The 24,586-nt window shown below is 46.9% G+C and overlaps 1 protein-coding gene across 1 annotated transcript; it reads left to right on the top strand.

Annotated features, from left to right (window-relative positions):
* The first annotated feature begins 386 nt into the window (after positions 1-386).
* Positions 387-12,666, top strand: LOC147975276 (uncharacterized). Its single transcript, XM_087520342.1, has 4 exons — positions 387-438; positions 1,002-1,009; positions 8,675-8,962; positions 11,884-12,666. The coding sequence occupies exons 1-4, from the start codon at positions 387-389 to the stop codon at positions 12,664-12,666; spliced, it is 1,131 nt and encodes a 376-aa protein (XP_087376468.1).
* The last annotated feature ends 11,920 nt before the right edge of the window (positions 12,667-24,586 follow it).

Genomic DNA, 24,586 nt, shown 5'->3' with positions numbered 1-24,586 from the left:
AACGGACGACAGTTGCTTCGACGACCAACCACTCGGTGTCAAACTCCATGGCCTTCATGTCAATGGTCCCGTCGGCGTGCTCCAGGAGGTGATACTCACGGAAGACAGAGTTGAAGTAGGTATTCCATGAGTAATAGGAGGAATCCTCCTGGGAGAGATAGACGGGGACACGTTCGAGGATGTTGATGGTGTGGATGTCTTCGGCGGGAATGGGGTCGGGGCCGGCGAAGGGCTTCGAGCCACCCGAGAGGGAGGATGAGTCAGAGGCCATGTTGGTGGTGAGGAAGAGAGTGAGGGTTCGACTTGGGTTGGGTTGGGAGAGAGAGGGAGGATCCGGCGGGAGAGGATCAGTATGGAGAGGGCTCCGGCTGGAGGAAGGGTGGGCGATGGCGGTAAAGGAGGTGCGGCAGCCGGGGAGGAAAGTGGGTGCTGCGGCAGGTGGGCCACGGCGGAAGGGAGGTGACGGCGACAGGTGTACGGCGGCTGCAACAAGGGGCGGCGGTGGCGGAAGGATAGTGTTTAGGAAAGGATGGTACTGATACCATGTAGATAGACAATATTTGGATCAACGAATTGTATTGATCATATGTCGTAGCATATATAGAGTACATAGGCAAAGAGATCTCAACCGTATCCGCTAAACAAGGAAATGATCGGGAGATATCTATACACTAGGAAACAATAAAACGAAATCCTAGTTGCCTAATGTACATGCAATTATAACCGTACTCAACAATAGACACGTCGCACTTGACAGGAACATCTCCTCCTACTAGGCGAACATCACAGGAAGTCTAAAATAAATTCAAGAAATAGTCGTTGTTCCATATATAGTGTAACACATTGTTAAGTCTCTTGTGTTTTCTAACCACCGCACTTGACGGTCTCTTGTTTCTCTTTTGCATTCCAGAAGTAAAGGAATTTTTAGGATGTTGTTGTATTGTTAGATCAAGTTGCTCAGTGTTGTGTTCTGCTCATAATCTCTCTGCACATTACTGCAGAAAAACAGGTTCGTGGACTCGTCCGTAGACAGTCGTACATACGCCGGTCATCCAACCCGTCCCCGTCCCCTTTGCATCCGTATTTTTTAAGTCCATAAGCTCAAAATAATAATATATCGAATCTTTGATGAGTGAAAATATTTAACTGCGACAATACTTCTAATTTAAATATTCAATCCAACTAAGTTCTGAATAAAATAGTTCAAAGTTGAATTCAACTCACACATATGTTCTAACTATCCCTTTCAACCACGCATAGATATGCAGTCAAATTTTCCTTGAGCTTCTCATGAGTTGTTCGATGCCGTTTTTGGTGATGCATTTGAACAAACTCATAAAACATGGACATATTATAATGTGGAAGTCATCCCATGGAGAATAAATACTGTCAACCAGATAGTAGTCCATGTTGTATTGATGCCTATTGACAATATAGTTGCAAGGAGGAGTTTCTGCTTCAGTCAACCTAGCAAATAACACGTTGATGTGATCGTGAGACATGAGCATGTAAAAAAATGTGTCAAATATGGAGGTCATGTGATGCAACTGCTTCAGGAGTAATGGTGGACTTCTTAACATGGCCTTGATATTGCCCTCGCGGAGCTTTTAGGCAATTGTTCCATATTTAGCGCATGCAATTGAGAGATCCGAGCATCCATGGCCATCATTCTGCTCCCGAGAGTTCCATGAGCCTTTCAGTGTCTACGACAGTTGGTTCTCTCAAGAACTGAGGTCGAAACACCTTAACCACCACAGTAGAAAATTTGATCATGGCATCTATGCATGTGCTCTCAAACATCCAGAGGTACTCATCCCAGAATCTACGACCGTACCATATGCAAGCATATGAAATGCAACTGTGCACTTCTAGTAACTAGATTATCCAAATTCATCCTATGACACCCTTCTTCAAGATGAAGTAATCATCGTGGCACTACACACCATTGTAGAGGTGATCGAATACATTTTTCGCATTAGAAAGCACCACAGACAATTGTGTGTGAAACGGAATCGGAGGCAAAGTAGTCGTCCATCAGCGTCAAATCCCATGTGCTTTGTTATAATTCAACACTTGATTAACCTTGATAGATCCCTTGAAATTGAGAACATGCTCTTTTGCACGCTCCATGTCTGCAAGGACCGCCTGCATCATCATCGTTTCATCCGCATAATCCTCCTCGTCGGACAACTCAACGTACTGCTTGTACATGTACTCCATGCCCGAATCCATTGGTTCAAAGAAGGGACACAAAATTAGCACGGGCATTTCACCAAACACGTGTCGGGTGTGGTGACCCCTGTGGGGGCGGATGGTACCTACGGGCACCGCACACGGCTAAGAGAAGACTTGGTGTGACTTTTGGGTGCCCCCTCCCACGTATATAAAGGGGAGAGGAGAGGTGGTTAGACCTAGGGGGCGCTCCATGGGGGGAGTCCTACTTGGACTCCCGGTCCAAGTAGGATTCGACCCCCCTCTTTCCTAGTCCAAGTAGGAGAAGAAGGGAAGGAGGAAGAGAAGAGAAGGAAGGAGGGGCCCCCCTCCCCTTGTCCAATTCGGACTGGGCAGGGGGGCGCCTCCTCTGGCCAGCCCTCTGTCTTCTCCACTAAGGCCCATGGTGGCCCATTAACCTCTTGGGGGGGGGGGGGGGTTCCAGTTAACCCCCGTACTCTAAAACTTATCTGAAACGACCCGAACCATTCTGGTGTCTGAATGTAACCTTCCAATATATGAATCTTTATGTCTCAACCATTTTGAGACTCCTCATCATGTCCTTGATCTCATCCGGGACTCTGAACAAACTTCGTTTCATCAAAACACGAAACTCATAATACAAATCGTCATTGAATGTTAAGCGTGCGGACCCTATGGGTTTGAGAACTATGTAGACATGACCGAGACATATCTCCGGTCAATAACCAATAGCAGAACTTGGATGCTCATATTGGTTCCTACATATTCTACGAAGATCTTTATCAGTCAAACCGCATAACAACATATGTTGTTCCCTTTGTCATTGGTATGTTACTTGCCCGAGGTTGGATCATCGGTATCATCATACCTAGTTTAATCTCGTCACTGGCAAGTCTATTTACTCGTTCCATAATGCATCATCATGTGACTAACTCATTATTCACATTGCTTGCAAAGCTCATAGTGATGTGCATTATCGAGAGGGCCCAAAGATACCTCTCCGACTCACGGAGTGACAAATCCTAATCTCGATCTATGCCAACTCAATAAACACCATTGGAGACACTTGTAGAGCATCTTTATAATAACCCAGTTACCTTGTGACGTTTGATAGCACACAAGGTGTTCCTCCGGTATTCGGGAGTTGCATAATCTCATAGTCTGAGGAACATGTATAAGTCATGAAGAAAGCAATAGTAGCAAAACTAAACAATCATTATGCTAAGCTAACGGATGGGTCTTGTCCATCACATCATTCTCTAATGATGTGATCCCGTTCATCAAATGACAACACATGTCCATGGCTAGGAAACTTAACCATCTTTGATTAATGAGCTAGTTAAGTAGAGGCATACTAGGGACACTCTGTTTGTCTATGTATTCACACATGTACTAAGTTTCTGGTTAATACAATTCTAGCATAAATAATAAACATTTGTCATGATATAATGAAATATAAATAACAACTTTATTATTGCCTCTAGGGCATATTTCCTTCAGTATCCCACTTGCACTAGAGTCAATAATCTAGACTACATAGTAATGATTCTAACACCCATGGAGTCGTGGTGCTGATCATGTTTTGCTCGTGAGAGAGGCTTAATCAACGGGTTTGGAACAATCAGATCCGTATGTATCTTGCAAATCTCTATGTCTCCCTCCTTGACTTGATCGCAGATGGAATTGAAGCGTCTCTTGATGTGCTTGGTTCTCTTGTGAAATCTGGATTCCTTTGCCAAGGCAATTGCACCAGTATTGTCACAAAAGATTTTCATTGGACCCGATGCATTAGGTATTACACCTAGATCGGATAGAAACCCCTTCATCCAGACTCCTTCATTTGCTTCTTCCGAAGCAGCTACGTACTCCGCATCACCTCTCCAAAGATCAGCTCAAGAAAAATTTCCCATGTTCCTAAAACATTTCATCGAACACCTGGCGTACACTGTTTCTATCAAAATTTAGAAAATTCAGTAGTTCAGTGATTCAGTTCTGCCGCCAGTGTCGTTTCTTCAGAGTCGCGGTGTCAATCTCGCCAGTGCTCGCTCTGGCACGATGCTCACTGCTCCTTCTCCCTATCCAGAGCGCCGCAAGGTCGTTTGGATGGGAATGAGCGTCGGTGGCGATGTAGCTCGCTAGCTTCGGTGTCTTCTGCGGTGGCAGAGCCACCCGTGGTGGCCAACAGGGGCCGGCCCTGCCTTTCGGCGCCGACCAACACCGCCCAAGCCACCCGGAGCCTCCGCGTGTCCACCCCCTCCCCTGTGCACGCTACAGCATAGTCACCGCTGCCAGAGAGGCGCAGAGCGCGCTCTCTGCTGCCGACGAGCCCCGTGAAGCCGTTCCGTCGAGAACGTGGAGTACCGCCCAAGTTTTGCCAAGCTTAGCCTCTGGACGGGACTAGCAGACCAACGCGTTGATGCCCAACCGCCTAAGAACCCCGTTCGGCCACTGCCTCGCCGTAACCGCCACCGAAGTTATCCCGTTCACGACAACCGCCTCGGATCGGCAATAAAAGGAGCCCTCGAGCTCGCCTTCGACGCTGCACCACACCTCCACCTCACCAGAGCCCCGCCTAGCTACCAGGAGGACCTTGAGGAGGCCTTCTTCCCCGACTCCGGCCGCCTCGATCCGCTTCGAGCTCCGGCGCGATTCACTCTGGTGAGACACCCCCACCTCCCAGACCGTGCCAGTCGTCCCCTACTACACCCAATACTCTAACCCGAGCCCCAATTTGACACCTGCAGCTCTCCCCGACGAGATCCACCATCACCCGAGCCGCCGTCCACCGGAGTGAGGGCCGCCATCGACGTGGTGCTCGCCGACGCCCAACTCCGCCACCCACAAACACGGAAGGGCTCCGTGAACACGTAGGTACCCTCCGATCCCCCTGCCTCTCCGTGGATCAACGCGGGCGACCACCGCGAGCTTCAGGCGCCGGCGTACTCTGTTTTTCTTTTCAAATATTTTAACCTAACAGGTGGGACCCCCACGTCAGCCTCTATTCTGTTTATTCGAACCGTTTTCTGAAAACGCCTTCGGGCAAATTACGTCTCCCCTCTGGACTAGCGTATTTATAACTGAAACGTTTTCTGTTTTTATGATCTAGCCCCTGGAAACTTTCTGTTTCATTAAAGAAAAGTCCCTAGACTAAACCCCTTATAAATTTTTAACAAAAGATGATTTTGACGTGATTCTTTTTCTGTCATCATTATTTTTCTGTCTAGGTTTTTGTCATATTAATTTGAAAAAGATTTGGGATACTTTTTGTACACGCACGGTATTTATGTAGTATATGATTTTCTTTTAATACATAGATACCGAAGGAGATGAAGGAGACGCCAACTTTGCCGAGTTAGACTCCGACTACTCCGAACCAGGCAAGCATGTTTGAACCTTTGATATGATGAGTGTTTTGCATGTTTGCTTGAGTAGTTTTCTCATGGCATGTTTATATAAGCATATTGTGAATGTTATATTGCATTCAAGGCAAGCTACAGTTGAGCTTCGAAGTGGATATGTTCATATGATGATAAGATAACCTGATCATGTGGTGGCATGATAGGTTCTAAGCTGGTATTGTTGAAGCATGCCATTCTTACATCAACCTCGTATCTCCAGTGTTAACGTGGAACAAGTTCTGTTCCCGTTCGTCCTCGTCCGTGCTACCACATGCTTTCTGCAAAGAATGCGGTTTAGTAAGTTGCAAACCTCTCTCCTTGTACACACCAAATAGAGGGGCCGTGATGAGGGTTCCATGGCCCTGGATTAAAGCCTGTCATCCGGTCAAGGGGCATGGGTGTTTCTGGTTGGGACCGAGAGGGGGGCACCCCTTAGAGCGCGCGAATATAAATTTGATCCCATGGTATTCGAGGTTGTAGCCTCCCCGTCTCAAAGTTTTCCTTAAACGTTGCCTAGGGTGACCCCTGGCAGCACAATGTGGAATGGGTGTGTACTGGTCAGATGTGTTTCTTCTAAAACACCGTAAACGGAACTAGTCCTTGTGACTACTGAAATCCGTTGGCTGTGGTTAAAGAGTACAAACTCTGCAGAGTCAAAACCATTCAAATTTCCATGTCCACAATCAAGGACTTGGACATCGTCTCAGTGTCAGAGTCAGTCTCAGTATCGATCTCGGTGTCAACACCAGTGTCAGTCTCCGAAGGTATAAGCAGGACAATCGAGAGTGGTAAACCGGCTGAACGTCATTCCTGTGAATGGGCCAACCAATTGATTATTATATGCTGAGTATTTCCTTGAGATGATTTAAATTTATGAACTAGTTGAATACGAATGATGAAATATAAGCCCTTTATGGGATGTCGCTCAGACGTCCGACTGTGGCACTCTTGTTATTTACTTTCGATATAAGCCCTTTATGTGATGTCGCTCAGACGTCCAACTGTGGCATTATTGTTATTTAGTTTTGATATAAGCCCTTTATGTGATGTCGCTCAGACGTCCGACTGTGGCATTATTGTTATTTACTGTTAATATAAGCCCTTTATGTGATGTCGCTCAGACGTCCGACTGTGGCATTATTGTTATTTACTGTTAATATAAGCCCTTTATGTGGTGTCGTGTCACACCCTGATTTTCATGCCACAACACTTAAGCTAATAAATCTTGATAAAGTGTGGTTTGACAAAAACTTTTGCATTATTTGGCTTTTATTTGGAGTTGGTTTTCTCTTTGTGTTTTTCAAGTGCTCTTTAAAGTCAACACAACTCCACCTTCTATACTTCATCTCCTTGCCCCAAACTTCTGCCCAATGATCATGCCATGTGTATAGAGCAATATAGTATTTTCTTACAAAAATAATTTGGCCAAAAAGTATTTTCAAAAATTAGTTTTCCAAAAACCCTTGAATTGAGGTTTGCACAGCAAGTACTTAATTAAGGGCAGTAAAAATCTTTCAAAAAGTATATTTGAATCCTATTAGATATAGGACTCCCATAAACCACAAAAATATAATTTTAAAAGTTATTTTCCTATTTTATTTATAAGCTTTTTCTTAAGGACAGAAATGGTCTTTAATAGGGAAAAATTATTTTATTGTTTCAAAAATATTTGACAAAAATCAGGGAAACTCAGTGGACATATATGTTCCATATATAAGAGTTTCAACACATGGTCATGTTCAAAATATTGAACAAAACCTCCCAAAACCCTTTCTGCCCATTCTAAGGATTTGAAATATTTCTACAGGAAATATTTTCATAAAAATCCAAGGAAAATCCAGCAAGTCACAAATGCATATTGTGATCACCTTGCAAAGCCTCATATCAATCAGGGTCATTTTGGTTCACCAAAATGCCCCAAAACCCTCTGTGACCAGAATCAAACTTGAACAACTTTGTACAACCAACTTTCTCTCCATGACCCCAACTTTTCTGAGCATGTTCACATGACCAAATGAGGCCATTACACCAAGTGGTTCGTCAAGGGGAAGTGATTTGCTCAACTAGATCTACACAAGTTCATTTCTGCTAATTTCTAGGGTTTACAAAAGTTACATTGTGAACTTTGCCCAAATAAGCTCAAAATGGGTGTAAGGCCCTAATTATATGTGCAATTTCACCCTGTGGAGTCTCCTGCCAAATGGAGTTCATTTGCTTAACCAAACAAGCATCAAACACCTTCTGCCATTTTACTAAAACCCCTGTTTTGACCTCTTCCACTCTTCTCCATGGGCTCCACTTTTTACCACATCCCCTCCTAGACCTCTTCTACCTCCAGTAGCAATGGCTGCATCTCAGATCAATAATTGAGGGGTGAAACCACCTCTTTTACCTCTCTGGACAGCCCTTGCACCCCTCTTCCTCACCTCCCTCCTCACTCCAGTGGCCACCCAAGGCATCCAAGGCTTTCCCCACATTCTTTACTCCTCCCTAGAGCTACAAGACATGCTTGGCCGTGCCCACTTTTCCAAAAAATGGCATGCCAGCCATTTGCACGCCCCCTCACACTAGCCGATGCTCCTCGACGTCCGCAGCACGCTACGCCTCTGTCCCCTCCTCCTTCTCCCTCCTGCTGCCCTTGCTCGCACGCGCACCGGCCGCCTGAGAGATCCAATGAGCGGCCTCACACGCGCGGCGTCTCCGACCCCTCCCCGCTCCCTCTCTTCTCCCCCCGGGCGTAGTTGAACCCCACGAATGCCCTAGACTCGGCGCAGCACCCTCCCGAGGCCCGTAGCGACGAGCACGAGCTCCCCGGCGCACGAGCCCACGGTGGACCGCCGCTCGCCTATATAAGGCATCCCCGAGCCCCCCCTCTAGCCACCACTCGTCCTCTTCCACTCCAAATAGCCCCACAGGGCCTCCCGTTCACTCCAGAGCTGCCCGAGCTCGAGATCGAGCTCGAGATCCGCCGCTTCGGGTCGCCGTCGATCTCGTGGTACAGGCCTCCTTTGCCCCCTCTCTCTTGATCTGGAACCGCCTCACCTCTCTTACCATTTCCCTTCTGTCTCCCCTCTCTATTGCAGCCAGAATCGACCGGGGCAAGCACCTCTCGAAGCCCTTCCGCCGGCTTCCTCATCACCGGCGAACCCCTACACTCCGGCGACCGCCTCCACCTCCACCCGAACGGCGAATCCGCCCTGAGCACGCTGATGCCCTTGGATCGCCTCGCCGTCAACCATAGAGACGCCGGTGAGCTCGCCTCCCTCTCTGGGCCGAGGTTGAAGACGACGGCCGTGGGGCCCGTCGGTCAGCCTCACACTCTGACGGGTGGGCCCCACCTGTCAGGTTTAAACACGCACGCGCGTGCACCGGTTTGCTGTGTCGGCTGGAGGCGTATTTCCCAAATACGCCTTCGACGTGGTAGCCTTGCGCGGGCTGGATTCCCCCTGGGCCTGCTGCACTGTGGCCGAATAGGCCCAGTTGCACAGTGGCCTTTTTCCTTTTATTTTTCTATAACTTTTCCAAAAATTCCACAGGATTAAATAATAATCCAAATGCAATAATTCCAACTCTAAATTATTGTAATAATCCCACCTATTTATTGGTGCTATTTCCACTCTTATCAAACCAACTTTTCTTCATTGTTCAAATTTAAATTTGAATTTGAGCATTTATGCCTGACATTTAAAATTCCTAGCACCGCTTCCATGACTCCAAATCCAAAACTAGGAATTTTCCCCTTCTTAGTTTTCACCCTAGTATTTAACAAAAATGAGTTGACATTTTTCTGAGCACTTTGGTTATTCTATTTTGCTATTGCCTTATTTTTCCCGTCATTTCTTTTGCGACGAATAGATCCCGTATTTGACGAAGTAGTTGGATAAGAAGAAGGAGAAGGACTTGAAGACTTTGAAGACCAAGGCAAGCTGCCCTTTGACCATGTATATGAAACCCTTTTTATGCATGACATATAGCACCATATTGTTGTTGCAACGGAATCATGATGAGGTGGAACCACTTTGATGGTTTGCCTCCGTTACTTCCTTGTTGATACTTGCATTGTGCATGACCCTACCTCCTTATGAGGGTTATGCCGGTGGGAGTAGATAGGATGCTAAAGTAGTTGCTACGCAAAAAGGGACGGGGATATGCATGGTGATGGAGACAAAGTATTTTCAAAGGACTTTTCGAAAACCCCGTCGGGTGCCACTTATGCCCGAGGGAGATGATGAGTCGGGTAACCACTTGATGACGAAGTGGTGTACTGAGGCAAGTGTGTGTGTTGTTTTTCAAAACAGATTGGTTTAAGTTGCGACCGTTATTCCAACCTTACATGCGCAACCACTCTACCCTTGTATGGGAAAGGGCATTATTGATTACCTAGGCCGATACTAGCTTGGAGCCCGCATTACTAGTGACAGGAGAGTTGTTGGTGCGCTCTCTCGGGACGGGGTCGTGCCAGGTAGGGCGGCCAAGAACATTTTTATGGGGCACCGGACACACCGTTGGTACCCTGTGCCAGTGGTATGTGATGAATATGGGAGCGAGGCTCCACAATTTTAAGTTGTGAAAGGTTGGGCATGGGGGTTACTACCAATCAAGTGGACTCCATGTTAGTGTCGTCTAGGGAAAGATAGTGATCGGGTGCTTACCCCGGGTACTTGAGGTACTGCGGGTCGTGGATGACACGGAAGTTCCCCAGATCTTGTGGGTAACGTGTGCAACCTCTGCAGAGTGTAAAACTATTCGAATAGCCGTGTCCACGGGCAAGGACAGTTGGGTAACTGCTCTTGGGCTACGTCCACTTGTTTACAAACCAGTGTGTGGGAAGAACTACTTGGGTCAAGTCAAAGGACTTGACATGATTGAGTTGGGCTGATGCCCACTCTATTTATGTTGATATCTGTAACCTGTCCTCATGGTTAATTGAATTCTCCTGATGCATGTCTTACAAGTTGTTGAACATGTCATTGCACTCAAAACTAGCTTTTCGAAAAAATTTACCTATATCATGCATTGTTGTATCTTGAACCAAAACATGGGTTGCTTGCGAGTACATTCAAAGTACTCATTGGCTTGCCACTAGTTATTTTATTGGCCAGGAATGAAAGACAAGATATATTGAAGAGTTCTTTGGTGACAATCGTGCGAGCTACGATGCTTCCCAGTCAGAATGCCTGTAGGTTTAAGGTAGATGGCATGGGTCCAAGTTGTTATTGAAGTTTTCCGCTGCGAAGTTATACTCAAGACTTGACCATAATGGTCATAATTTATGTAAGACAGTATGTATGGATGTAAGACTCTTGTTATTCAGCTTCTGTGTGTTTAGTGAGCATTGATCTCTGGGATCACTGTACACGTGCATTAGGTGATCACGACTCATGAGTCGGGATCCCCACATGTCGCCCCGACGCCCGACTGTGGCAATGTTTAATTTTATTTTTACCTTTCGAGGCGTCGCTTCAGACACCCGATTGGTCTTTAGTTATATTTAATGGGATTTCGGGAAGACTACCGCCTGATTTCCTTTTATTTACTATGCAGTGCAAATTTATTATTTGATTGTGCATACTAACCTGCTCATGTGCATCATGTTTACATTTGTTATATCTTATGTCCAAACTGTCTTGCGAGTACATTCAAAGTACTCACCTGACTTGTTGATTTGGCCAGATGTTGACGAAGGCGATCTTATGGATGAAGAGTTCGATAGCGAGTTCGACGCCTAGAGGAGTCCCAGTCAGTCCCATGCGATCCTGGAATTTGGTCACTTGTGTTATACACGCTTCCGCTACCCAAATAAAATCATCGAGCCTCACTCCGACGCTTGATTTGTTGTAAGATACAGGAGTCATGTCACCCACCTCACTGTGACATATCCACCACCACTTTTATTACGAGTCAGTAGTTATGCCACCATACCCTTGTGTCATATCTGCCTTTATGTATAATATTGGCATGCTTGTAATAAATTGTTGAGCATCCTCAGCTCAACCATGTATAATATTTAGTACTGCTGGACTTCTGTATCAAGGTTTTGTCTGCCAGTAAGAAGAATTTTTCTGGACTGGTCAATACAAGGGTCGGCTTTTCAATAAATGTTTTATTGGAAAACCGGTCCTGACAAACTTGGTATCAGAGCCAGGCTGACTGTAGGAAGCCACTAGGTGCGATCGCTAATCGATTATTAGCGTAATAAGTATTTTTTTTGCATTTTGCAAACGTAGCAATTTTCTGTTAGTCATCATAAATTTATGACTTGACTATTCAGAATTTTTGTCTACTTTTGTAGATGGCTGGCAACGACTGTGAGTCGCAGGTGTTCGCCAATTTTCCTGAGGGGTTTATCAAGCTCCTCATCTCCATCGCCAAGATCGCAATCGGGCCGTCAATTCGTCCGGAGTTCACACTCTACCAGCACAAGCTCAGCGACAGTTTGTCTATGTACCAGGCCGCGGTTCAATTCAAGGGAGGATGCTCCGAGTTCCGCCGCTTCCGATTTGTTGGGAGGGCCATGCCTACGGAGAGGCATGCCATGCAGATGGCTGCCCGTGAGGCAATAGCCCGCCTCCGGGATGTTCTTCCTTCAATGAAGACTCGTCGCTACCGCTACCTCCCATGCCACATGCCATACACTTGCCACTATGCATTCGTTTGTGCTAGGGGAGAAAGAGATGAGGCTATTGAGATGCTTGTCGAGTACCTCAAGGCGCTTGAGGCAGCATTTGAGAACCTCGTGGACGACTTCGTAGCTGCTCGTATGGATTCCATCCATGGCTGCTCCGCCAACAGGAGGGAGCTCCTCCATATGGCACCACCACTGACATTCGTCTCGTCCTCAACGTCCTATACTCCTTCCATCTTAGCCACCGCTCGCCGCCTGCCTACCACTGAGGAGTTTGACCAAGTCATTGCTCCTACTCCAGTCAGAGCTGCACCACCTGCCACACCCACGCCAGCTCCACAACCCAGTACTTCGCGCCTAGAGCCTATTAATGAGGAGGAGGTTGAGTCTCCAGCACCACTGGGTCTTACCCTCGGCAGGCCAAAGGAAGTTTTCACCATCTCCGACTAAGTATGCCTAGCAGCCTTGTGATGTGCCAGCTTGTATGATATGTTTATATGTACATAGGTTTGGTGAGAAGTAGTTTGTATGCGCATCATGTAGGATCTCGAAGAAGTGCACTAGCCTAAATAACATGTCAGGAATGTGTACGCACATCCTGAGTGATGTATTGTATAATTACGACTTGCATGTAAGATATGTACTGAGCGGCCCTTCTCCATGCGCAATCAAGTATTTTCTTGAAAATGTTGGAATGCTTAAAATTTCCGCCTTTGCAAAATTATTTAATTTTGCCACTAAATTTTTCTCATGAGTTTTTTGCAAAAATACCCCAGAGTGAAATACGCCTCGTCCCTGGACTCGTTCCATGCCAAGTCCACCGGAAGAAAATTATGGTACCCAGACAAGTAACAATTTCACACAGGGATAGTCAAGTCAGCAAGGCAGTGAAACAACATTTTCTCAGGTATGCCGCCTTTATGAGCAAAGCCAGCAGCAGCATCAAGAAATGATGAACCATATTATCAATATGGGAAACCCCCGTGAACCATATCAGCAGCACTCCAAATTGTCTGAACTACAGAAGACACGTCCCCCGACGTTATCTCACACTGATATACCTCTTGAGGCCGATGATTGGCTTCGAGACATTGAAAGGAAGTTAGTTATCGCACAATGTTCAGACCGTGAGAAGGTACTTTATGCACCTCACTATCTCACGGGAGCAGCCGCATCATGGTGGGAGAATTTCCTACACATGCACCCCAATGAAAATAATATCACATGGGAAGATTTTAAGGAAGGATTTTGTGGGGCGCACATCCCCAGAAGCATTATGAAGATCAAGAAAAGGGAATTCGATGACCTCAAGCAGAGAAGCATGACTGTGACTGAGTACAATAGTCAGTTTACTCTATTTTCTCGTTACGCCAATGAAGAGCATATGACAGAGAATAAAAAGATGGAGAAATTTCTGGATGGTCTGGCACCAGCACTTAAATGCTAGCTGGTCGTACACACCTTCCCGGATTTCAAAACACTTGTGGACAAGGCCATTACATTGGAAAATGAGCGCCACAACTTGGAGGAATTTCGCAAGCGAAAAAGGGACAAGGCTACTCATGCTCGCAACCAACGGAACAAGACTGACCCTCAGAAGATTGGAGCGAATAGACCCACAACCAATGTCCCGCACGCCATCAAAAATTTTCACGCAAGGGACAAGGATTTCACGTATCGCCCGGGTGTTACTTGCTACCTTGTGGAGAGGAAGGACACTATGCTAAACAGTGCCCAAAGCCAAGAAACTCGGCCCCAAAGCCGAACAACAATGGAAACAATTCAGCACCCAAGCGTAACAATTTCAACCCCAATAACAATCACAAGAAGGGTCACTTGAACCATGTGACCAAGGAGGAAGCACAGAATGCCCCGGATATCATACTCGGTACGTTCCCTGTCAACACAATACCTGCCACGGTTTTGTTTGATTCTGGAGCTTCTCACTCGTTCATTTCAAAGAGTTTTGCTTTGCAACATGATTTTTCGATGCTTCCTTTGGAAAAATCCATGATCATCAAGTCCCCCGAGAATAAGCAAATCACTCAGAGTTACTGCCAAGGTGTGGTTATTGAGTTTGAAGGACTAAAATTTCAAGCAAACCTCATTGTATTGGAAAATAAAGGACTAGATGTTATCCTAGGAATGGATTGGTTAACCACCAACAAAGGATTTATCGATTGCTTCAATCGGATGGTAATCCTCACTCATCATCACGGGAAGACAATAAAAGTCACAGCTCAAGAGAGACCAAGATCACAACAACCAAAGTTGAACAAAGTGGACATTTCAGGGCTAAGGAAAGTTCCAGTAGTATGTGAGTTCCCTGACGTATTTCCCGAAGAACTACCAGGCATGCCGCCAGACCGGGAAATAGAGTTCAGCATTGAACTAGCACCTGGAACCACCCCCATTTACAAGAAACCCTATAGGATGGCACCCTCCGAGTTGGTAGAATTAAAGAAGCAAATAAAAGAATTACTGGACAAAGGATTTATACGAGCCAGCTCCTCACCTTGGGGTTCACCAGTATTATTTGCCAAGAAAAAGGATGGGACACTGAGATTATGCATAGATTATCGAGCACTCAACATGGTAACCATCAAAAATAAATATCCGATGCCACAGATAAATGATTTATTTGACCAGCTCACACAAGCCAAAGTTTTCTCAAAAATTGATTTACGGTCAGGATATCATCAATTAAAAGTACGAACAGAAGATATCCCTAAGACAACTTTCAGCTCCAGATACGGACTATATGAGTTTACAGTAATGCCGTTTGGACTAACAAACGCCCCCGCATATTTTGTCCACTTCATGAACAAGGTGTTTCTGAAATTTATGGACAAATTTGTTGTGGTGTTCATTGATGATATTCTGGTATACTCTAAGACACTAGAAGAGCATGTAGAACATCTCAGGATTGTACTAGGAGAATTAAGGAAACACCAATTATATGCCAAATTCAGCAAATGTGAATTTTGGTTAAGAAAGGTAGGTTTTCTAGGCCACGTATTGACCCAAGAAGGTGTTGCTGTGGACCCAGAAAAAGTCAAGGCCGTGCTTGGCTGGAAGCCACCAGCCAACGTAACAGATGTCCGAAGTTTTCTGGGAATGGCTGGATACTACCGAAGGTTTATTGAGGGGTTCTCCACCATAGCAAAACCAATGACACAGTTACTCAAGAAGGATAAGAAATTTGTATGGACTGAAGCTTGCGAGAAAAGTTTCCAAGAACTCAAGAAGAAATTAACAACAGCACCAGTATTGGTTATACCAGACATACACAAAGGTTTTGAAGTGTATTATGACGCATCCCGGAAAGGCCTCGGATGCGTGCTAATGCAAGAAGGCAAAGTAGTCGCATACGCTTCTAGACAACTTCGAAAGCATGAAGAAAATTATCCCACTCATGACTTAGAATTGGCAGCAGTCATTCATGCACTCAAAGAGTGGAGACACTTTTTGCTTGGAAATCGTTGTGAAATATATACGGACCACCAAAGTCTCAAATATATTTTCACACAGCCAGAGCTCAATTTATGGCAATGGCGCTGGTTGGAATTAGTGAAAGATTATGATGTTGGCATCCACTACCATCCAGGAAAAGCGAATGTAGTGGCAGATGCTCTTAGTCGAAACCCCAGCTCAGGCAACGACAGTCCACATAACTTGAGACCTGAATTTCAACAGGAGTTCACCAAACTCAACTTGGTGGTGGTCACGGAGCACACTGTGTCAAGTTTGGAAATACAACCCACCCTTGTGGAGTAGATTAAGAAAGCTCAGCATGGACATCCCAGCATCGAAGGCATAAAAAGAAAAGTGAGTATGGGCATGGCCTCGGAATTCGTCGTAGACAATGAGGGAATATTATGGTACAGAGACAGACTTTGCGTGCCAAATATAGAGGACCTCAAATAGCAAATTCTAGCTGAAGGCCACACCGCTCCATATTCAATCCACCCTGGAGGAACCAAAATGTATAAGGACATTCAGGAAAGATTTTGGTGGCACGGTGTGAAGAGGGATATAGCCACCTTCATTGCATGTTGCGATTCTTGTCAATGCATTAAAGCCGAGCATCGAAAACCAGCGGGACTATTACAACCAAACCGGATACCTGAGTGGAAATGGGACGAAATTGGGATGGATTTTATTGTTGGACTACCTCGGTCACCACACGGAAATGATGCCATATGGGTCATCACAGATAGACTAACCAAGGTGGCACATTTCATGCCAGTAAAGACAACCCACACCACTCAGAAGCTTGCCAAGCTTTATCTCTCCCGTATAGTTTGTCTGCATGGAGTTCCAAAGACTATAATATCCGACAGAGGCACTCAATTCGTCTCGAAATTTTGGGATCATTTACAACAGGCTTTGGGAACTCAACTAGCATTCAGTACAGCATACCACCCCCAGACTGATGGACAAACGAAACACGTGAACCAAATTTTAGAGGACATGCTGAGAGCATGTGTCCTCACCTATGGGATCAGTTGGGAAGAAAGCTTTCCATATGCCAAGTTCGCATACAACAACAGTTACCAATCCAGTCTACAAATGGCACCTTTTGAAGCCTTGTATGGGCGGAGATGTCGTACCCCATTAAATTGGTCAGAAACAGGAGACAGTCGTATCTTCATCCCAGACATGCTCAAGGAGGCTGAGGAGAAAGTTAGACTAATCAGGGACCGACTCAAGACAGCTCAAAGCCGACAAAAGAGTTATTACAATCAAAAGCACCGTGAAGTCAGCTTTGAACCCGGTGAATATGTGTATCTACGAGTATCCCCTATGAGGGGCCTGCAACGGTTCAAGGTTAAAGGAAAGCTAGCACCAAGATTTATTGGACCCTTCTGTGTGGTTGCACGGAGAGGCATAATAGCCTACCAGCTAGACCTACCCAAAGAGCTGTCAGACGTCCACGACGTGTTCCACGTCTCACAATTGAGGAAATGCGTAAGCAACCCAGAGAAGCAAGTATCACATGAGAGCATTGACGTGCAACCAGACCTCACCTACAGGGAACACCCAATAAAAATATTAGAAGAGTTTGAAAGGAGGACCCGTCAAAAAACAATTAAGTTCTTCAAGGTTCAGTGGAGCAATCACACCGAGGAGGAAGCGACATGGGAAAGAGAGGACTCTCTCCGGGCAGAGTACCCACACCTATTTGAGGATCAGCTGAAATCTCGGGGACAAGATTTTTCCTAAGGGGGTAGGTGTTGTGACACTCCAAAAATTTTGATTTGGTTTTTATCAAATTCTTTATTTGATTTGAAGGAGGCAATTTAAAATTTTTCTTAAAACCTCTCCTTCTCAAAACTTTTATGACAAATAATTTTGGTGCTCTTCTCAACCTTGAATTTTGATCTTGAGAGCTTTTCATTTTGTCTCGACTCAACACAAATTTATTTTTGAAAGTTCTTGAAATTTCTTCTATTAAAAAGAAACCGTAGGAATTATGGGTTTATTCTTTTCCCATTCAAAAATTTCTCTTGTGCCATGTCACATGTTGATATCTTTTTCCAAATCCACCTCCCTGCTTTGGTTCAAGTCAAATATCCAATTCCAGCAAGTTTCAACCCATTTTTGATTTTTATTCTATTTTTTTATCCTCAAAACAATTTCTGTCAATTATTTTGGACCTTGGTGACTTACAAAGGAAATACTAGTTTCCTTTTGAGTTTTAGTCCCAAACAAACTCCTCTGGCTAGTCCTTAGCACCCTTAACCAAGATCCATCTAGACCCATTGGCCCATAGTTCAAAATTTTCAAAATATGTTTGCTGCAAGTTTGGACCTGATTTGCAGATTTTGATAAAATTCATTGTTTTCTTCTCCAAAAATTCTGAGTTAATTCATGCAGCTTCCAGATGCATCAAGAGGCCACCTCTCCAAAGATCAGCTCAAGAAAAATTTCCCATGTGCCTAAAACATTTCATCAAACACCTGGCGTACACTGTTTCTGTCAAAATTTAGAAAATTCAGTAGTTCAGTGATTCAGTTCTACCGCCAGTGTCGTTTCTTCAGAGTCGCGGCGTCAATCTCGCCAGTGCTCGCTCTGGCACGATGCTCACTGCTCCTTCTCCCTATCCAGAGCGCCGCAAGGTCATTTGGATGGGCATGAGTGTCGGTGGCGACGTGGCTCGCCAGCTCCGCGTCTTCTGCGGTGGCAGAGCCACCCGTGGCGGCCAACAGGGGCTGGCCCTGCCTTTCGGCGCCGACCAGCACCGCCCAAGCCACCCGGAGCCTCTACGTGTCCACCCCCTCCCCTGTGCACGCTTCAGCATAGTCACCGCGGCCAGAGAGGCGCAGAGCGCGCTCTCTGCCGCCGACGAGCCCTGAGGGAGTCCTGGATTAGGGGGTGTCCGGATGGCCGGACTATACCTTCAGCCGGACTCCTGGACTATGAAGAAACAAGATTGTAGACTTTGTCTCGTGTCCGGAAGGGACTTTCCTTGGCGTGGAAGGCAAGCTTGGCAATACGGATATGTAGATCTCCTACCATTGTAACCGACTTTGTGTAACCCTAACCCTCTTCGGTGTCTATATAAACCGGAGGGTTTTAGTCCGTAGGACAAGATACACAACAACAATCATAGCATAGGCTAGCTTCTAGGGTTTAGCCTCTCCGATCTCGTGGTAGATCTACTCTTGTACTACCCATATCATCAATATTAATCCAGCAGGATGTAGGGTTTTACCTCCATCAAGAGGGCCCGAACATGGGTAAAACTTCGTGTCCCCTGCCTCCTGTTACCATCTGGCCTAGACGCACAGTTCGGGACCCCCTACCCGAGATCCGCTGGTTTTGACACCGACATTGGTGCTTTCATTGAGAGTTCCTCTGTGTCGTCGCCATCAGGAAGGATGCCTCGCCCCGTCTTTAAAGACGGCACCGTTGCTAAGGGAGCTTTGGCTGTCGGCTAAACCCTCCGGCTAGGTGGTTTTCTTATGACCGCCTGTTCGGCTTCTGCGCCGATGATGACCTCTCGAGCCATCAAAAAAATCTTCATGTCAGCTCAGAACTCGCCGAGCAGTTAGATCCAATAGAGCTCTCCTCTATAAACGAGCTCTTGGATCGCATCGCCGCCCTGGGAGTCGCTACGGATTACGACCAGATTGGGCCTAAACCCGATCTGAGAGAGATTAACTCTCCCCAAGTCACCCATCACGTTGCCGTGGTAGAGGGACAGTGCGGCGACCCTTCATCTATCTTAAGGACTCGCTACGTCCGGATTCCCGATCCCTCCAAGCCGGATACCCACGGAGGGGAGGATATCGCTCAAGACCTGAACTTAGAGTCAGGCGATGGACTGGATTCATTGGACAACAGCCAGGAATCCAAATTTTCGAGTTCGGAAATTCCTCGGCCTCTGAGCCTCAGATGGGGTGAGGCTTCGGATTTAATTCCACCCACCCACCCGAACATTAGCGATCTATCCCAAATTAGGCAAGATCCCAAAGAAATAGTACATCATTACTGGGCCAGATTCCTCCTGGTTATGAACAGGATAAAGGACTGCCGCGAGGAAGACGTGATTTCATTCTTCTGCAATAGTTGCACGGACAAGGGAATCCTCAACGCCATAAGTCGCCGTGATATTACACGCTTCGCTGACTTGGCGTCCATAGTACGAAAGTACTATACGATGGAAAGCGCATGGAAAACCGAAATAAAATTTTGGGACAATCCGGCCCTGAATGCAAACCCAGTCCGAAATAAAAGGGTGCATCATCGCCGGACACCCGGGTCAAACACCAAAAAGCAAAAACCCTCTACAGGGCATGGAACCGTATTGGAAGGATGGCTTAATGGACCCTGTAAAATTCACAGTACAGAGGACGCCACACCAACTCACAGCCTTAGAGCATGTTGGATACTCCGGTAGGTGGCCAAAATTGGCGAAGATCTCCTAATTCCGAAGGCCACAGAAAGCCACCCCAGAGACACCAATACGGTATTAACAGTCTTCAAGACTTTCACATCAAATAACATGCGAAAAAGGACACTCCACAGCCTTGCCGAAATCTACCAAGTGGCAATAATAAACCCATGGAGTGACACGGCTATTACCTTTAACGCCAGTGATGAACCTAAATTCCAAACAGCCCGAGTACCAGCTGCATTGGTCCTCAGTCCAGTAGTGGACGACTTTCGTCTTACCAAGGTACTCATGGACGGCGGCAGCGGATTGAACCTCATTTACGAGGAAACCCTTCAAAAAAAGGAAATAGACTGGAACCGCATTGAGCGAAGCAGCACAACCTATAGAGGAATAATCCCCAGTCGGGAAGCGCGCTGTACAGGAAAAATCACACTAGATGTGGTGTTCGGCACGCTGGATAATTACAGGTCCGAAGAGGTCACGTTCCATGTGGCTCCGTTCAGCAGCGGTTATCACACTCTGCTAGGGCGGGAAGCGTTTACAATCTTCCAAGCCATACCCCATTACGGGTACATGAAGCTCAAGATGCCCGGGCCCAACGGGATCATCACTCTTGCTAGTGATCCAGACATAGCACTCCGCGCCGAAAACAAGACAGCCGCACTGGCCCTTGAGGCACTATCCGAAGCCCTAGCGGCTGAGGAACTGACTGTGCTGCCCTCCACGGTGAATAGAGACGACGTGGTACTCGACAAAAGATCCAAGTCCACCTCCTTTAAACCGGCGGACGAAATAGTCAAATTCCAGGTCCATCCAACGGACCCCAATAAAACAGCTTCCATCGGGGCACATTTAAACCCCGATGTAGATGCCGCACTGCGAGAGTTCCTACGAGAGAACTGGGAAATTTTTGCCTGGCACCCTTCAGACATGCCAGGAATCCCACGCAGGCTGGCCGAGCACAGCTTAAATATCCTAAAAGAATTCAAACCTGTCAAGCAAGCTCTTCGGCGTTTTTTTTGAACCTAAGAGACAGGCCATGGGAGAGGAGCTAGCAAAGCTATTGGAGGCCGGATTCATTAGAGATATAAAACATCCGAACTGGCTAGCAAACCTGGTGATGGTACCAAAGAAGGACAAATCCTCGCGCCTGTGCGTTGATTTTAAAGACCTTAACAAGGCTTGCCCAAAGGATCCCTTCCCCCTCCCCCGCATCGATCAAATTATCGATGCTACCGCAGGACACGACTCGTTGTGTTTCCTCGACGCATATTCCGGCTACCATCAAATCAAGATGGCAGAATCAGACCAAGCCGCAACAGCATTTATCACACCATACGGTCCATTCTGCTTCAACACAATGCCATTCGGGCTCAAAAACGCTGGCGTCAGCGCATGATTCAGACATGTCTGGCAAACCAGATCGGCAAACCGGTGGAGGCATATGTAGATGATGTGGTCGTCAACACAAGACATGTCGAATCTCTAGTAGACGACTTGAGGCTCACATTTGATAACCTCCGAACATACGACATCAAGCTCAACCCGGAAAAATGCGTTTTCGGCGTCCCAGCCGGAAAGCTCTTGGGCTTCATTGTATCCGGTAGAGGAATTGAAGCAAATCCAGCCAAGATCCGAGCTCTATCACAATTGGATATCCCAAAGGACCTCAAACAAATATAAAAATTAACCGGATGCGTGGCGGCTCTAAGCCGCTTTATCTCCCGCTTGGGAGAAAAGGCCCTACCCCTTTACCGCCTCCTTTGGCGCACCGAACACTTCGAATGGACGGATGCAGCCACGGCCGGACTCGACGAAATAAAAGCCATACTGGCAACAAACCCAGTCCTGGCCGCGCCAAACATTGGCGAACCAGTGCTATTATACATTGCAGCAACACATCAGGTTGTAAGCGCAGTGCTCGTCGTCGAACGAGAAACGGTCGGACACAAATTCCCCCTTCAAAAGCCGGTCTATTATGTGTCCACTGTCCTCACTCCCTGCAAATCATGGTACCCGCATTATCAAAAGATTGCGTACGCGGTATTCATGGCATCCCGGAAGCTACGACAGTACTTTCAAGAGTGTTCAATAATAGTAGCCTCGGAAGTACCACTTAACGATATTATAAACAACCGTGACGCAACGGGCCGGATTGCAAAATGGGCCATTGAGCTCCTCCCGTTCGACATAACTTATAAGCCACGACGAGCCATCAAGTCGCAAGTCTTGGCCGACTTCGTCGTAGAATGGACGGTGGCCGAACTCCCTAAAGAGTACGGCACATATTCAAATTGGATCATGCATTTTGATGGCTCCAAGATGTTGGCCGGACTGGGGGCTGGCGTCGTTTTGACGTCCCCCACAGGAGACATAGTTCAATACATACTCCAGATTATGTACACGGACTCCAACAATGCAGCCGAATATGAGGCCCTTTTACATGGTCTCCGGATGGCAGTATCCATGGGCATTCAATGCCTAGAGGTGCGCGGGGACTCGAACCTCGCAATATCCCAAATAAATGGACACTTCGATGCCAAGGATCCAAAAATGGCAGCTTACCGCAACACTGTCCTAAAAATGTCAGCTCGGTTCGAAGGGCTTCAATTCCACCATGTAGCCCAGGAAAATAATCAGGCGGCAGATGTCTTGGCACGCATCGGCGCAAAACACGATGTAGTCCCCCCCAACATCTTCTTGGAAAGGCTGTTCAAGCCATCCGTAGTATGGGAAGGGGAGCCGAACAATAACAGCCCGGACCCAACCGCACTGCCCGACACCGAACATTCCGACACAATCGGAGGCTCTGCCAATGAAATAACGCCTTCAGCCCACGTAATAATGGCCGTTATCACCCCGTGGACGGAACCATTCCTCGCCTACCTTACTAGGCAGGAACTCCCCGAGGACCAAAATGAGGCACGCTGCATAGTGCGGCGATCCAAAGCCTACAAAGTCCACGAGGGAGAGCTTTATAAGAAAAGCACTACCGGAGTCCTTCAATGGTGCATCTCCGAAGAGGAAGGGCGGAACCTCGTGGCTGAAATTCATGCCGGACTCGGCGGTCATCACGCGGCAGCTCGGTCCCTTGTAAGAAGGGCCTTCCGTACAAGATTTTATTGGCCGACGGCCCAGGCAGACACCCAGGACTTAGTCCAACGATGCACCGGTTGCCAGCTCTTTGCAAACCAAAGCCATATGCCACCCACCGCCCTCCAAACTTTCCCCATCACTTGGCCCTTCGCGGTCTGGGGGCTTGACATGGTTGGACCCCTTAAAGGCGGAACCCATAAGCAAAAATACTTACTGGTCATGGTGGATAAGTTCACCAAATGGATAGAAGCCAAGCCTGTTAAGATGGCCGAATACGGACCGGTGATAGACTTTATATCCGGGGTTGTACACCGTTACGGCGTCCCCCACATCATCATCACGGATAACGGCACGAACTTTATAGCCGACGAGGTAAAACTCTGGTGCAAAAACATGGGCATCAAGCTCGATTATGCTTCCGTCTATCACCCACAAACTAACGGCCAGGTCGAACGTGCAAATGGTCTTATCATGAGCGGCATCAAACCCAGATTAGTGCGGTCCCTCAAGGAATCTAACACGCACTGGGTAGAGGAGCTCGACTCCGTACTCTGGGGGCTGCAGACCACGCCGAATCGCACCACCGGATACACACCATTCTTTATGGTGTACGGCGCAAAGGCAGTTTTGCCTTGCGACATAATTCATGACTCACCTCGAGTGCGCATGTACGAAGAAAGAAAAGCCGATCTTGATCAGTAGGACAGCTTGGACGCATTGGAGGAGGAGCGTGATGTGGCAAAAGCCTGTTCCACATTCTATCAATAGCAGGCTCGAAGATACCAAAGTAGAGAAGTACGGGCCCAAAATTACAACGTTGGCGAATTAGTTCTACGACTACCGGACAAGAAAAAGGACAAACTCAAGCCCAAGTGGGAAGGTCCCTTCATAATTGACCAAGTCCTGACTGGTGGGGCGTACCGCCTGCGAGATGCATCGGATAACTGACTCGAGCCGAACTCATGGAACGCAGCCCGTCTCTGAAGATTTTATGCCTAGCGCCGGACTCTGTGTTCGTCTCCTTCCTCTGTCCATTTTTTATACACTTCCTGTCTTACATTCCTCTTCTTCTCTCCCTCTCTCTTATAGCCTTTAAAGGCTCATAAAGTGACGTGCTATCCGCGCTCATTAAACCTGGGGGCTTCTTTAAACAGAAGCTTATTTATACATGCTTCATGCCCAACACATGTGTCACACTTCCGCATGTACCTTTTATTCACCATTATATGCATCGATATGACTTAAGTTTTGGCCAAGCTGGGTTGCCTGGCTCCTGTGCTTACCCCTACGTTCCCGATTGTTCGGCTAGGTGGTAAAGGGAGCACCTCTGCGATTGTTACTGCCGGGTCAGCCGGACGTGTACCTCAGACT

This window comes from Triticum urartu, chromosome 4A, assembly GCF_056163025.1.
Source record: "Triticum urartu cultivar PI428250 chromosome 4A, HENAU_Tu73, whole genome shotgun sequence".
Lineage (NCBI taxonomy): Eukaryota > Viridiplantae > Streptophyta > Magnoliopsida > Poales > Poaceae > Triticum > Triticum urartu.
Note: the sequence above shows the minus strand (reverse complement) of the source record. Positions and strands in the feature narration are given on the sequence as shown.